The sequence below is a fragment of the Phoenix dactylifera genome, chromosome 8 (assembly GCF_051530095.1).
Source record: "Phoenix dactylifera cultivar Ajwa chromosome 8, Ajwa_hap1_PhDact_Kaust_v1.1, whole genome shotgun sequence".
NCBI lineage: Eukaryota > Viridiplantae > Streptophyta > Magnoliopsida > Arecales > Arecaceae > Phoenix > Phoenix dactylifera.
In genome coordinates this window covers 18619289-18632644 of record NC_143197.1, presented here as the reverse complement: position 1 = coordinate 18632644, position 13356 = coordinate 18619289, and the positions used below count along the sequence as shown (strand labels likewise).

Genomic DNA, 13356 nt, shown 5'->3' with positions numbered 1-13356 from the left:
TCACTACAGGAACTCGTAAAAAACTATCCACATCTTGAGCCAACTGGTATGCCTGGCCAAGGGTGGTAATCTCTCGGAGGATTAATTCTTTCTGGATCTCCTCGCGGAGTCCTGCCCGAAACCTAGAAAGAGTAACAGTCTCTTCTTTGATTACACCGCACCTCATGTGAAACTCCTCAAATCGTGCAATGAATCAGCAACAGTTGAAGTTTCTTGAGTTAGTTTCTGCCACCTATCCATAAGGCGTTGTCGGTAAGAGAATGGCAGATACTTCTCATTTAGTTTTTCTTTCATATCCTCTCAGGTGGTGATACGTGGAAGCCTCTGGGTCTCACGCCTATGTTCTACGTTATGCCAGTACCAGTGAGCTTCCCCAATAAGCTTTATTTTAGCAAACCGTACTTTTCGATCATCAATCATTTCGTACCACTCAAAATAGTTATCCATGGCTGCTCTCCAATCAAGGTACACACTCGGCTCTAATTGACCAGCAAATGTGGGAGCATCTACTCGTACGGTACGAAGTAGTCGCTTGTCAAGATCGCGCTGGTGATCAAGAGAAAGTTGGTTCCTAGGGGGATGGAAAAAAGCTACAAGTGGTGTGGTCAAACCAAGCTCAAAATAAGCTGCGATTGGGGTTGACGGTTCAGGAGTCCTAGGGTGTTGCACTAGAGCACGGATCTCCCATTTAAATTCATCATGATCAGCTCGTAATGCAGCTAATTGTTCCAAAATATCTTGTAAAACTCTGGGGTCCATGGTGGATAAAGGGGTCTGAGAGTCAGTGAGGAGGTATTCTCTACCACTACGGGTTGGCATGCAGGGACTACTCTAGTTGGTGGTATAATATGCAATGTTACTAATGAACCCTAACTTACCAAATGCAGTGCAGGACAAACTACTAATGCAATCTACTATGAATTCGAAAATCAGCAAATTTTCACAAAAGTAACTTAAAATTAAATATTACTAATTTGTACTTTGGTTATTTCAGAATTAAAGTAGAAAATTAGTCACTATAAGAAATTAGGTTGCAAACACGTTTTACGGTTATTTAGAGTCCGAAAGTAATCTGATCTATGGATGTTGAGAACTATCCTGTCGCTAAGGTATGCTAATTTAATATTTAGATTTAAATGGAGGGTAGGATGGATGTGGTGGTAAATGTTCTAGGTTTTGTAGTTTGACAATAAAATAAGTTTCAAGATAGGACTATCATGCAAGAGAACTAGAACATAATTAGATAAACAAGTCCAAAAGAAAGAAGAACCTGTTACCTGTGGCGAATGCAGTCAACCGGAAGCGTCCGTTGTAGAGTCTTGAACACAAAGTTGGCGCTGGGCAGAGCTAGCTGGAACTGTGGATCCGGAGCTGCAGCCAAAAGGGGTTCTTGGGCTCCTGGAATGGACTGACGAAGGGCTGGATCGGGCCTGAGAGGACCTACAGCCGCTTGGGCCTAGGCCGCGTTCAAGTGATGGCGCGCAGGCTTGGGCCAATACGGGAGCAAGAGCGGCCGGTGTGGGCGACGCACTGAGTCGGTGGGGTTGGAGCTGCTGGCCCTTGGTTCGTGTAGGAAGGATGGAGAGCCAAGGGGAAAAGGCAGAGTGGGAGAGAAGATGAGGGAGGTGACGGTGGGGGTGGCGGCCGAAGTCGGGGAGGTGCTGTGGTGGTGCTTGGGGTGGCGGTGGCAAAGATGGCGTGGGTTCTGGTGTCGTTCACGAGAGACGTCGGCGGGTTGCAATGAAGGCGGACACAGCGGCGTTGGTGGACGAGGCTCGGTGGAGGCGGAGCTCGGCTTCGGTGATGGCGCGGCGAGTCGGGCGCAGGCGGCGCGGCGAGTCGGGCGCAGGCGGCGCGGATCGGCGAGGAAGCAACGGCGGAGGCAGTGATGCGGCGACACGGCTGCGAAAGAAGAGGAACAGAGGTAGGGTGGGCCTGACGGTTCGGGTGGGCGAAGGCGGAAGCGGGCGCGAGAAGCGGCGGCGGTGGAAATCGTCGGGGTTCGGAGACATGGCGGAGACGGTGGAGGTGGCGAAGGCTGGAGGCGGCGTGGCAGGCTGAGCTCGGCGACGGCGGCGAAGGAAGCGGCGGAAACCCCTAGGGTTTCCTTTCGGCAGAAACAGAGGTTAGTTTTTATTTTATTTTTTTGGGAACACGTGCAGGTCACATGATCCTACGGGATTTTTTTTTTTGAACCTTAACGGGTTCGGGTTTCGGGTTTGGGTTTCGAATGAAATCCGCTCCGATAACTGTGAAATCCAGCACGTGCAAATCACGTGCCAACAAATTTTTTTTTTTTTTTAGAATGACTAGTGGGCTCGGGTTACCGGGTTCTAGGTAACGGGTTTAAGACTTACCCGTTACCTAACTTCTTCTTCAACCTCCCGACCGATTCGGGAGGCCGATCCGGTCGCTTCGGCGGTGGTTGCGGAGCGGCCGAACGAAATGGTGATGGAGCTCACAGCTGTGGCTCCGTGGTCGGCGGCGATAGGCGGTGGCTGGTCTTGGTGGCGGCTGGGATTCCCCTGTGCGCGATGGTCGGCGGGTGCGTCGACAGTGCCGAGGGACAAGGTTGAAAATAGATCGGCAACTTTCTGCTTCTTTCCGGCAGCGGGAGTCACTCGTGGCTCTTCGACACGCTCCGGTGTCCGTGGTCGAGGTACGGCGTAGAGCTCGTGCGCCCACAGGAATCCGGGGATCCGACGACGCTCGGCCATACACCGGCGGACGGTGGTTGCAGGTGGTGGGGGCAGCGGCGACGACTGATGGCGGCGGCAGGATCAAGTGCGACGACGGGCAGGGAGAATCCGGCGCAGGGACTATTGCCCTTTCTTCTCTCTCGGCTACAGAAGGTTTTTTTTTGGGAACACGTGTAGGTCACGTGATCTTACGGAATTTTTTTTTTGAACCTTAACGGGTTCGGGTTATCGGGTTTGGGTTTCGAATGAAACCCACTTCGATAATTGTGAAATCCAGCACGTGCAAATCATGTGCCTACAAATTTTTTTTTTTTAGAATGACTAGTGGACCCGGGTTACCGGGTTGTGGGTAACGGGTTTAAGACTTACCTGTTGCCTAACTTCTTCTTCAACCTCCCGACTGATTCGGGAGGCCGATCCGGTCGCCTCGGCGGTGGTTGCGGAGCGGCCGAACGGAACGGTGACGGAGCTCGCAGCCGTGGCTCTGTGGTCGGCGGCGACAGGCGGTGGCCGGTCGTGGTGGCGGCCAGGATTTCCCGGTGCGCGGTGGTCGGTGGGTGCGTCGACAGTGCCGAGGGACAAGGCTGAAAATAGATCGGCGACGCTCTTCTTCTTTCCGGCAGCGGGAGTCACTCGTGGCCCTTCGACACGCTCCGGTGTCCGTGATCGAGGTACAGCGTAGAGCTCGTGCGCCCACAGGAATCCGGGGATCCGGCGACGCTCGGCCATACACCGGCGGATGGTGGTTGCAGGTGGTGGGGGCAGCGGCGACGACTGATGGCGGCGGCAGGATCAAGCGCGACGACGGGCAGGGAGAATCCGGCGCAGGGACTATTGCCCTTTCTTCTCTCTCGGCTACAGAAGGTTTTTTTTTTTTTTTTTTGTGAAGCTGACAGAGGGAAAGGAGAAGGAACCGAGAGAAGCTCGGTGAACCAGGGTTGTTCCCCTCTGTCCCCTTTTGTGTAAACTGAGAGGACAAGAAATCATTTTTTTTTTTTTGGTGAGCGGACTGACAGAGGGAAGGGCCCTGTTCTTGTTGTTGATGGTAACCGAGGGAAAGGAAAACTGTTGATGGATCGGGGCTTTGGCAATAGAAGCAAAACTGATTGCTCTGATACCAAGTTGATGCCGAACCAGAACCAGGAAGAATGATTGCAGTGGTAGAAAGTAAGAGAAGAGAAGGAAGAAGAAGAAGAGAAGAAGGAGAAGGAAGGAGGAAGAGAAGAGAGAAAAACGTGGGGGAAAAAAAATGCTTAATTCTTCATTGAACTTTCATTATGAAAATAATTCGCTATATATAGGGCCCAAATACACAATTTACATAAACCCCCTTACACAGAAATAAATCCTAATAAACCCACAAATAACCCATAAATAAGCTCTAAAATGCAAATAAGCCTAGAAATAAAATAAACCACAATAAACCCTAAAATGCAAATAAGCCCAGGAATAAAATAATAAAATAAATATGCACATAAAATGGTGGCCTAGTTGATGTCCCCATCATCTTTCTTGTGACATAGTTGACCGCAAATAAGATTTTATCAGCTTTAATTTTGAAAAATTTCTTTCAGCAGAAACAACTATTACAGGTATTGTTAACAATATCCTGCAAGCAATACTTGCATTTGAAAAAAAAACTGTTTTTTTTTATAAAACTTAAGGTATCAATAGGGGTACTAGTTTCTATTTGTAAAACTTCTTTTAAAACTTTTAACTCTGCAAACAGATCAAGACCATAATATCAGAATATTCACCATGCTTTAAAAAGTTTTCAAGATTAAAACAATATTTTTTCAAATCCTCTTCATGAAAATGCGTTGTGTCTGAATGCATTGTGATATCAGAGAGATTTTGGGTTCCAATATAATATTCCATCACAATAAGTAACAGTTTTTGAAGTTTAACTATAGATGGAGGTTGCATTGATATCAATCGACACTACACCTCTGCTCTCATGTTTCACTGGCACGGCACAACATAGTTTGCACTAGCATGGCAGTATGGCACGGTTTTATTTTTCTACTAGCAACCACGCTCAATTGTTTCGTCTCTTCATGTTTACTTCAGTGTGCTGAATCTTAACTTGCAGACTTATCAATAAAAATATGATTTATATCTCTGTCTGAAGATAAGCTGCCATAGCAAATAATCACTTTGCTCTACTTCAGTTTTTCAGCAGGCTTTGCATATGTCTACTAGCATTCTACTTCAATTTCAGCAGGCTTTTCACTCTTCCCCATATAATTTTATGATCAGTAATTTTAGAAATACTTATGGGCTTATGGCAGAAACTAGAAAGAAGTCTTTGCATAGTTTGTTTCGACATATCTTCCTTTTTCTAATCCTTCAAGCAACGTTAAGATGACCCTGGGCTTTATCATGCTCTTTATCTTTCGTCAGAAAATTTCAATAATATTTTATGGAATTGTTGATTCACTAATCGTTTATAGCAATAGCAATGCTATTACTCTGGTCACATGCCCTATTCTCGATTAAACGACTCAGCATATTTGCAAGAATGGCTTGTAAAAAACATATACTAAGGCTCTATTTGGGGGAGCTATTGGCAGTAGAGTTTTCGGAAGTAAAACTGTTAGAAGTAAAACTTTCTGAAGTAGAGCTTTTATGAAAAGTTGTTTGCTGTTTGATAACTACATTTCTAAAATGTTGTGGCACTTTAACATTTGTTTGGTAAACAAACTGAGAAAGTACTTTTTCGGAAAACTTCAAAATGGAGCTTCTCCCAGAAAGCTGTTTTTAGCTTTCTAGAAAAGCTAAAACAGCTTGCTGAAATTTTTACCAAACACCTTTTTTTTTATCCAAAAGTATTTTTAAAGGGCCAGAAAGTACTTTTTGGCCCTTCAAAAGCTCCTCCAAACAGGGCCTAATGCAATAAGCATAATTTTGTAATCTGTAATAATGGAAAATGGAGAGAACTAGAGTTGTTTGCTTATAACTAGAGTTCATGTCAAATTTTTATGGTTACTTCTACTCTTGTATCCAATGTTGTTTGTAATGTGTGTTTTTATTCAGATTAGGCTTTAGAGTGGGATGAAAAGTAAAAAGAAAAATCCATCTAATTTGGTTTTATGCTTTCATGTCTATTTAATAAGCATCACATATAATCTCCAAAAGAAGTCAAATTTCCGCACTTGATAAGAGTCCAACAATCCATACCGTTCTTTTTCTTTTTCTTTTTTCTAGGAAGCCAACACCATTCAGTTGGCCCAGCATACTCTGAGGACATATAGGGGAAACAACAAAAAAGCTGAGTATGTGTAAAAAACAATTAAATAAACCCCGACCTCTATAATTTTTCTTCCCGCTACAAAGCAAAACAGAGGAAGGAACCATTGAACCAATATACTGAATTAGATATTCAAAAAAAAAAAAATCTTTTGGTTGATCGAGCATATAATAACAAAAATAAATAACCCATTACCCATGTTACCCATGACCCAAGTAACCCAACTAACCCAAGTTACCCAACAAAGAGAACAGAACACTAAACCGCCTTGCTGGTCTGCTGGATGCCTGCCTGGATCATAGATTCGTACTTCGTAAACAGAGCAGCAGGCAGGGGCAGGCAGCAGCTGTGAAGCTATGATGGGCATTGGGCAGCTGGAGAGTAGAGGCAAATGGCGACCCCAGACTGGAAAGGAGACCTTCCTTTGGGCCGAGGTCTTAGGCGACCGCCTCGGCCGCTTAAGGCTTAGGCCAGCATTGTCTCGATGTAGAAACAAGTGGAGAGATGAATCCGTCTTTTGCAGGGGAGAGACCACCCCCTATCAGTTGCCGTACGTGACAAAAATTCTTGTGATAAGGGACAATCTTGCTGGCCCCACAAGCTCCACTGGGCAGATCTGGGTAGGACTGGGTTCACGGAAGAATTTGTTTTTTCAACTTCAGCATCCAGAGTTGTTACTCTCTCTTCTAAGAAGATCATAGCTACACGGCAATCTTGCTGGCTACACATGCATCGGTGAGTGGGCGGACTTTTTGGGGAAATTGCACCCTATATCAGATGCACGATGGCAATAGTGCATCAGAGGAACAATCTGAGATGAGATAAGGATGCAAAAATCTAAAAGAAATCTGATTGGTATGGTAGGCTATGTCCCATAGCCTGGCGCCATAGCCGCATTTTGAAAGCGACCGGACGTTGAGCGGCCACCAAACTCACCGATGCAGCTGTAAAAAATAGATCACTATATGGCTGGGTTCTCCTTTCTGTATGGCGGGAGCTAGCTTGGGAAAATGATATCTCCCCCATACTTCACCACCACTTGAACACGTCGCTTTGTCCTTTTAGCACTCGGGAAAATGAAATTTCTCCCATACTTCACCCCTTGAACGTGGCCTTACCTTTACTCTGCACTTGCCGCTATTAAAATGGATCTGTTCTCATCTCTCTTCATCGCTCTAGACCTCACAACCCCTCGAAGGCTCACTATAAATATAAGGACAAACTAGACAAGGCATTGAAGGCATTGAACACAATGGATTCCTTTCTTACTCTACTAGCTTACTCATGTCTCCTCTTATTTCCAATAGCTGTATTCTTGTGTTTCAAGGCCACCTGGCCAAGCCCGAGGCTCCCTCCTGGCCCGATAAGGCTCCCAATCATCGGCAATCTTCATCAGTTGGGTGAGCATCCACACCGCTCGCTCCGGTTACTCTCGGAGAAGTATGGTTCCCTCATGAGCCTAAAGCTTGGTTGCATACCAACCATCATCGTATCCTCCCCGGAGATGGCCTGCGAGATTCTGAAGACCCAAGATCTCATCTTTTGCACTAGGCCTCCCCTGGTCGCCTACAAGCGATTCTCTTATGGTGGACGGGACATGGGCTTCTCACCCTACAGCGAACAGTGGAGACAACTGAGGAGGATTGGCATGTTAGAAGTCTTCAGTGCAAAGAGGGTGCAAGCCTTTCAGTCCATAAGGGCGGAAGAAGTGAACACCCTAGTGCAAACTCTATTAACGCAATCCTCGAGTGGTCCTGTCAATCTTAGTGAGATGTCTTTCTGCCTATTCAACAATATCACTACTCGAGAAATCTTCGGCAGGAGGATTTCGGGTGATGGTGACTGCACGAGCAGCAAATATCATCATCTCCTAAATGAGATGATGTCTTTACTGGGAGGGTTTTTTTTAGGGGATTTCTTTCCTTCGATGGAGTGGTTGGATGTGCTCACCGGGACGAGAGCGAGGCTCAAGAGGAGCTTCCATGCCATGGATGAGCTTCTTGAGGAGGAGATCGAAAAGCACATCCATGGTGGAGGAAGCCGAGATGACTTCATTGGTGTTCTCCTCCGGCTTCAAAAGGATTTAAGCCTTGGGTTTCCCCTCACCAGGGATCATATCAAAGGCATCGCCATGGTTAGCATCTTTGCCCCACTTCCTCCTTTACGCTGTAGAGGATATAAGTTGTTATTTGTTGTTTTATAAACCTACGTGTGCATAGAAATTATACAATTACTCTATCATCTTTGAGACATGTATGCATGGGTACCTGCACACAGATGGATAGTTCAACTATTTTTTTTGCATGATTAAATTAAGCGTATAGACTGATATACATGCATACACAACCAGCTCAGCTTTCTTAACAGTATACGTAGCATGTCATAGCTGAGGCAGAGTCCATATCCACCACAAAGATGGGCATTGCAACTTGACCTTGATTACCATAATAGTAAGAGTAATACCAACAACATCAACAACAATAACCTCAATATATCATATATCAATTACAATTATGATGGGATAAGCCTTGTTTTCAAAATCCCGTGGCCGATCGTTCCATATATTTTTCTCAGTCGACCAATAGTTTCTGACATCACGAAATTATTGGAGGGCCACCCTTCAACAAAAAAGGAAATTGTTGGAGGGCCACCCTTCAATAAAAAAGGAAATTATTGGAGGGCCCTCTGCATCATCATTTCTTGGACGGCCTGACATGAAACAGTTAAGCTGTCTTGTCTCCTTGCCAGCTGGAGAGCCCTGGAATCCCCTCATGCTTACGCAGTAACAGACACATGAGGGAAGATCTCCATATAGAGACAGAGAAGATAATATCAGCAAAAAAAAAAAAAAAAAAAATCAGATTCTCTTTCTTCTAAAAGACGGCACAAGATCCGAGTGCGACATGCAAGGTGTGCGAGTGTGGTCCCAAGAAGGAATTGGATAGGATTGCGAGAGGGAAAATTACAACAGCTTTCTTTGTCAGAAGATATGCACTATCTACGAATTCTTCACCACGTGGCTGATAACGATACAAAAATATTTTGCCCTATGCTAGATGCTGCAATTTTTCTCTCTTACACATGAACGCTATATCACTATGGTATCTATATATATATATATACTTCTTTCTATTTTGTCCATGCAAGTATATTTTCATCAGGTAATCATGCTATATTAATTTTTCAAACAAGATTCTCAAAAATTATTTTATATTTAATCTGATTATCACTTCCATGCCTGGCAGAATGTGTTTATTGGTGGATCAGACACCTCTGCATCTACCTTAGAATGGGGAATGACTGAGCTCATGAGGAATCCGATGGTTTTGAAGAAAGCCCAAGATGAAGTTCGAGGACTCCTTGGAAACAAAGGGAAGGTAGAAGAGGATGATGTTCAACAACTTCGTTATCTCAAGCTCATAATTAAGGAAGTTCTTCGGTTGCACTCTCCTGTTCCACTGCTAGTCCCTCATGAATGCATGCAAGATTGCAAGATAACAGGATATAACATTCCTAAGAAGACAAGGGCGTACATAAATGTATGGGCCATTAGCAGGGATCCTCGGTATTGGCAAGATGCAGAAGCGTTCATCCCTGAAAGGTTCGAGGACAATGATATCAATTTCAAGGGGCAACACTTTGAGTTCGTACCATTTGGGAGTGGCCGAAGGATATGCCCAGGCATGTCATTGGGTGTGGTTGCCGCAGAGCTTGCACTTGCCAATATTCTTTATAGGTTCAACTGGGGCTTGCCTGATGGAATCAGCAAAGAAGATATTGACATGGAAGAGCAATTTGGTTTAGTAATTCGCAGGAAATCACATCTTATTCTAGTGGCAACCCCAACATCTACCGATGCCTAGAGCTTTCTCCATGAACCAAGCACACTTCAGTATCATGGTTGATGGTCACTATAACTAAGGATGGATAGATTACTTATAAATGACATTGTAATAATATATACTCTTATCATAATGCATCTACTAGAGCTTTTGCCCAATCTCTTCTTATGAAAAGATGAAAAAAGAACAATGTATTAGGAAGAAGCTCAATTGATTTCAGCATTAGGCCCTCTAGTTATTAGTTGGAATTTATGTGCTACAAGTTTAACCTTGTTTCCGTGAAGTCGAAAGAGTCTAAATTTGCCCGTCCCCAAACCGAGTTCACGAGCTAGGGATGCGACAGCCGCCGCATGCTCATAATGTACTCTCCACATAAACATAAACCATTCTAACATGATATAATAAGCCAAGCAAAAGGATAAATTTAAATAACTAAAGTTCAAATTTTAAAATTAAATAACTAAAATCTAAACATTAATATTTTGCAAAATCCAACAATATCCAAAGGTCTTATATCAAATTTCAAGAAACCTTAATCTAAGTCAGAGAAGTCAAAACTCTAATTCTAATCACTTTTTCTAGCAAAACCCATGCAAGTTTAGTTCTCAGAATCTATAAAAATAGTAAGTTATCAAATAATGAGCTAAACAACTTAATAAGCCATAAACATGTTAACTATATAAATCAAGCAATAAGGTAAATAATAATTTTACTGAAAATAAACATATGAAATATGTTAATTTGAAAACCAGAAGTAGATGTACAACATTATCAAAATATCATGCACGCAAATTGAATCTTCTCAAAATTCACATTTTCATTCATGAATCTAATTTCTTTCAAAACATTAAGTTCATCTCGTCAACGATAAGTTATAACTATGTTATCTCCTTGGCAGGATCCTTTTCATCATATTGTGTATCTTTTTGCTGTATACCATGTATCTTCTTGCAATGTAAATCTTTCGAGATAATCATGTGCCAATATTTAATCTCCATTGTGGGATATTTTGTCGCACATTTTCTTACGGCATGCCATGTATCTTCTTGCAGCATACATCCTTCAGGATTAATCAAGTGCAAACCTTTAACCCCTATTACCAGTATTCTTAGCACAATCAAGCTAAGACGTAAAAATCATCTCAAATCAAAGCTCTTTGTCATAAAGACGTGTTTTAGATTCTAAATCGAAAAACACATAAAACTATCCGATATCAAAATCAATCAAGCAATCTATAACAAAATCAATACTTTCGATCATGTATTATGGAATATTCCAAGAGAAGACATATTCAATAATAAAACACCATGTATCAAGTTCCTAAAACACAAATAATGCAACTTCAAAATTTATTAATCATTTTTTTTATAAATTAGCAATAAATCTTGAAAAAGTTACATTATTTACCTTGTGAAATAATCAACTGACAAATCCGACTAACCCTAAAAATATTCTTTATCCTAATATTTAAAAATTATATTTCTATGAAAAATTTAGCTATGATTATTTTAAGAATAAAAATTTGAAATCGCGACACTCCTACATAGGATCGAGCTCAATAATCGGAAAGTAATTCCATGGAAATTAAGTCCCAGGGTTGAGAGCCAAGTTTAAGGTTGGAAATGGGCTCGGGCCGGGCTGACTTCGAGCTAGGCCCGAAAGAGTTCAAGCTGGGTTTGGGCTTAAATGTAGAGCCCATTTATTTTTTAGACTAGGCTTAAGTATGTTATTAGCTCGGCCCGGTCTCCGCCCAAGCTCGAGCACGAACAAGGCCCGATTGAGAGCCCAAATGCAGCCCCAAACCCACTGGGTTAGCAAGGCCCAATTTTTTCTTTGGCCCTTGCCTTTCGGTTAGCATGTCCTACCATTTTCCTCTAAGCGATAATTCTCGTTCCACGTTTTCATTTTTTTTCTCATCTTCTTTCCTTCCCAGTTCCCCCAGTCTTTCGATTCCTCCTCCATCCTTCATGTTAATCTTCTTGTTTCTCTTCGTTAACCATATATTTAGGGTTTCTAAGGCACCTAATAACCCTACTATGATTTTTGAGGTTTTATAGAATCGTAGCACTAAATCCAGATCTTAGCCTGTAGAAAGAAGCTAATTTTTGCCACAAATTTTTTGGGGGCTTGGAACGGGTCTCTTGGGAAGGAGATAAAGCAGTAAGTGCTTTCTTTGTTTTTTTTAAAGGTTCTTTTCGATGGATGGATTTTAGTTTATTCAGGGTTGTAGAAACCCTAATGCTAAATTGCGTTTGAATTTTTAAAGTAGGAACAGGGTGGATTTGGGCTGTCGATCTTTACAAGGCCTAGGAGGAATTGTGAGTTCATTTGCCTATTTGTTTTGTTCAATCTTTTGATTTTGAATTTTGAGAGTTGGGAAATCCCCAACCATAATTATAACCCTCACCCTGATTTCAAATTATAATCAATCTTTTGATTTTGAATTTTGAGAGTTGGGAAATCCCCAACCATAATTATAACCCTGATTTCAAATTGAATGATTTGATGGGTATTGTTGATTATGGTAGAGAAAAGTGGAAGTGGTCTCTAGCTTTCCACTCTTGTTGAAGTATTTTTTTATCACAATTGGGCCAGGGCTCGGGTTTGGGTTTTTGAAAAATTTTCGGGTCTAGGCCCAGCTCGAAGCCCAAAAAATAATTTTAGGCTGAGCTCGGGTAGAGATGTAGCTTGGCCTAGTCGAGATAATGAAGGGAGATAGAGAGAGAAGGGCGAGATAGAGAGAGAAGGGTGAGAACTGAGAGAGAGAGTCGTAGTGGCTTTTTTTTTCTAACATTGATACCAGGTAACAAAGTAACTGCGTAAGAATAATACCAGGCAACAATGATACCAGAATAATACCAAACGAAAAAAGTAAATAAAAGGATAAAAAAAGGGACTCCACTGGGATACAGATATCACCACCCAAAGGAAAATAGGCGCACTACCAAAGCAAGAATACCAAAGGGATACAGAAATCACCATCCAAAAAAATCTCACAAAGCATACAGAGCAAGAACTTGCCACCTATCAGAATCCACCGATGGATATGAGTTTAAGAAGCTCTTCTTCACAAGCCAAAGGCTCATTTCATAATCAACTCAAATCTGAAAATTTCATTAGCATGAAGGGGTTTAAATAGAAAAATTTGGCACGACCCTCCAAGCATGGGCAATTAAAACTCGGAACCACCCTCCAAGCATAGGTAATTAAAACTTAGAACAACCCTCCAAGCATGGGTAATGAAAACTTAGAACAACCCTCCAAGCATGGGTAATGAAAACTTACCACTTTTCAATAACTACTAGATAAGATTAATGTACCTAATTCTTGAAAAGACCAAAAAAGTAAAGAAAAACAAGAATTTTCGTAGCATCCTGCCAGCCTAGCATAGCCTTTAGTAAAATCACCATAACTTTATCTAGAAGACTCTAAATTGCATGCCGTCTAATGCATTGGAAACAAGAGACATAGAGATTTCCAATGAGATATAGCTTACTAGATAATTCATCTAGAATCTTTCCAAAATTTAAATTGAAATATGATCTAGTAATTGGACTAGATAGTG

General features: G+C 42.4%; 1 protein-coding gene across 1 annotated transcript; it reads left to right on the top strand.

The window, feature by feature from the left end:
- Positions 1-7059: 7059 nt before the first annotated feature.
- LOC103698407 (cytochrome P450 71A1-like) lies at positions 7060-9949 on the top strand. Its single transcript, XM_008780410.5, has 2 exons — positions 7060-8083; positions 9195-9949. Exons 1-2 carry the CDS (start codon positions 7202-7204, stop codon positions 9810-9812), a joined length of 1500 nt encoding a protein of 499 aa, XP_008778632.2. The 5' UTR covers positions 7060-7201; the 3' UTR covers positions 9813-9949.
- Positions 9950-13356: the final 3407 nt, after the last annotated feature.

Coding starts and splice junctions, on each gene's coding strand:
- LOC103698407 (XM_008780410.5), top strand. CDS start 7,202: ATGGATTCCTTTCTTACTCTACTAGCTTACTCATGTCTCCTCTTATTT. Junction 8,084..9,194: donor ATATCAAAGGCATCGCCATG/GTTAGCATCTTT, acceptor CATGCCTGGCAG/AATGTGTTTATTGGTGGATC.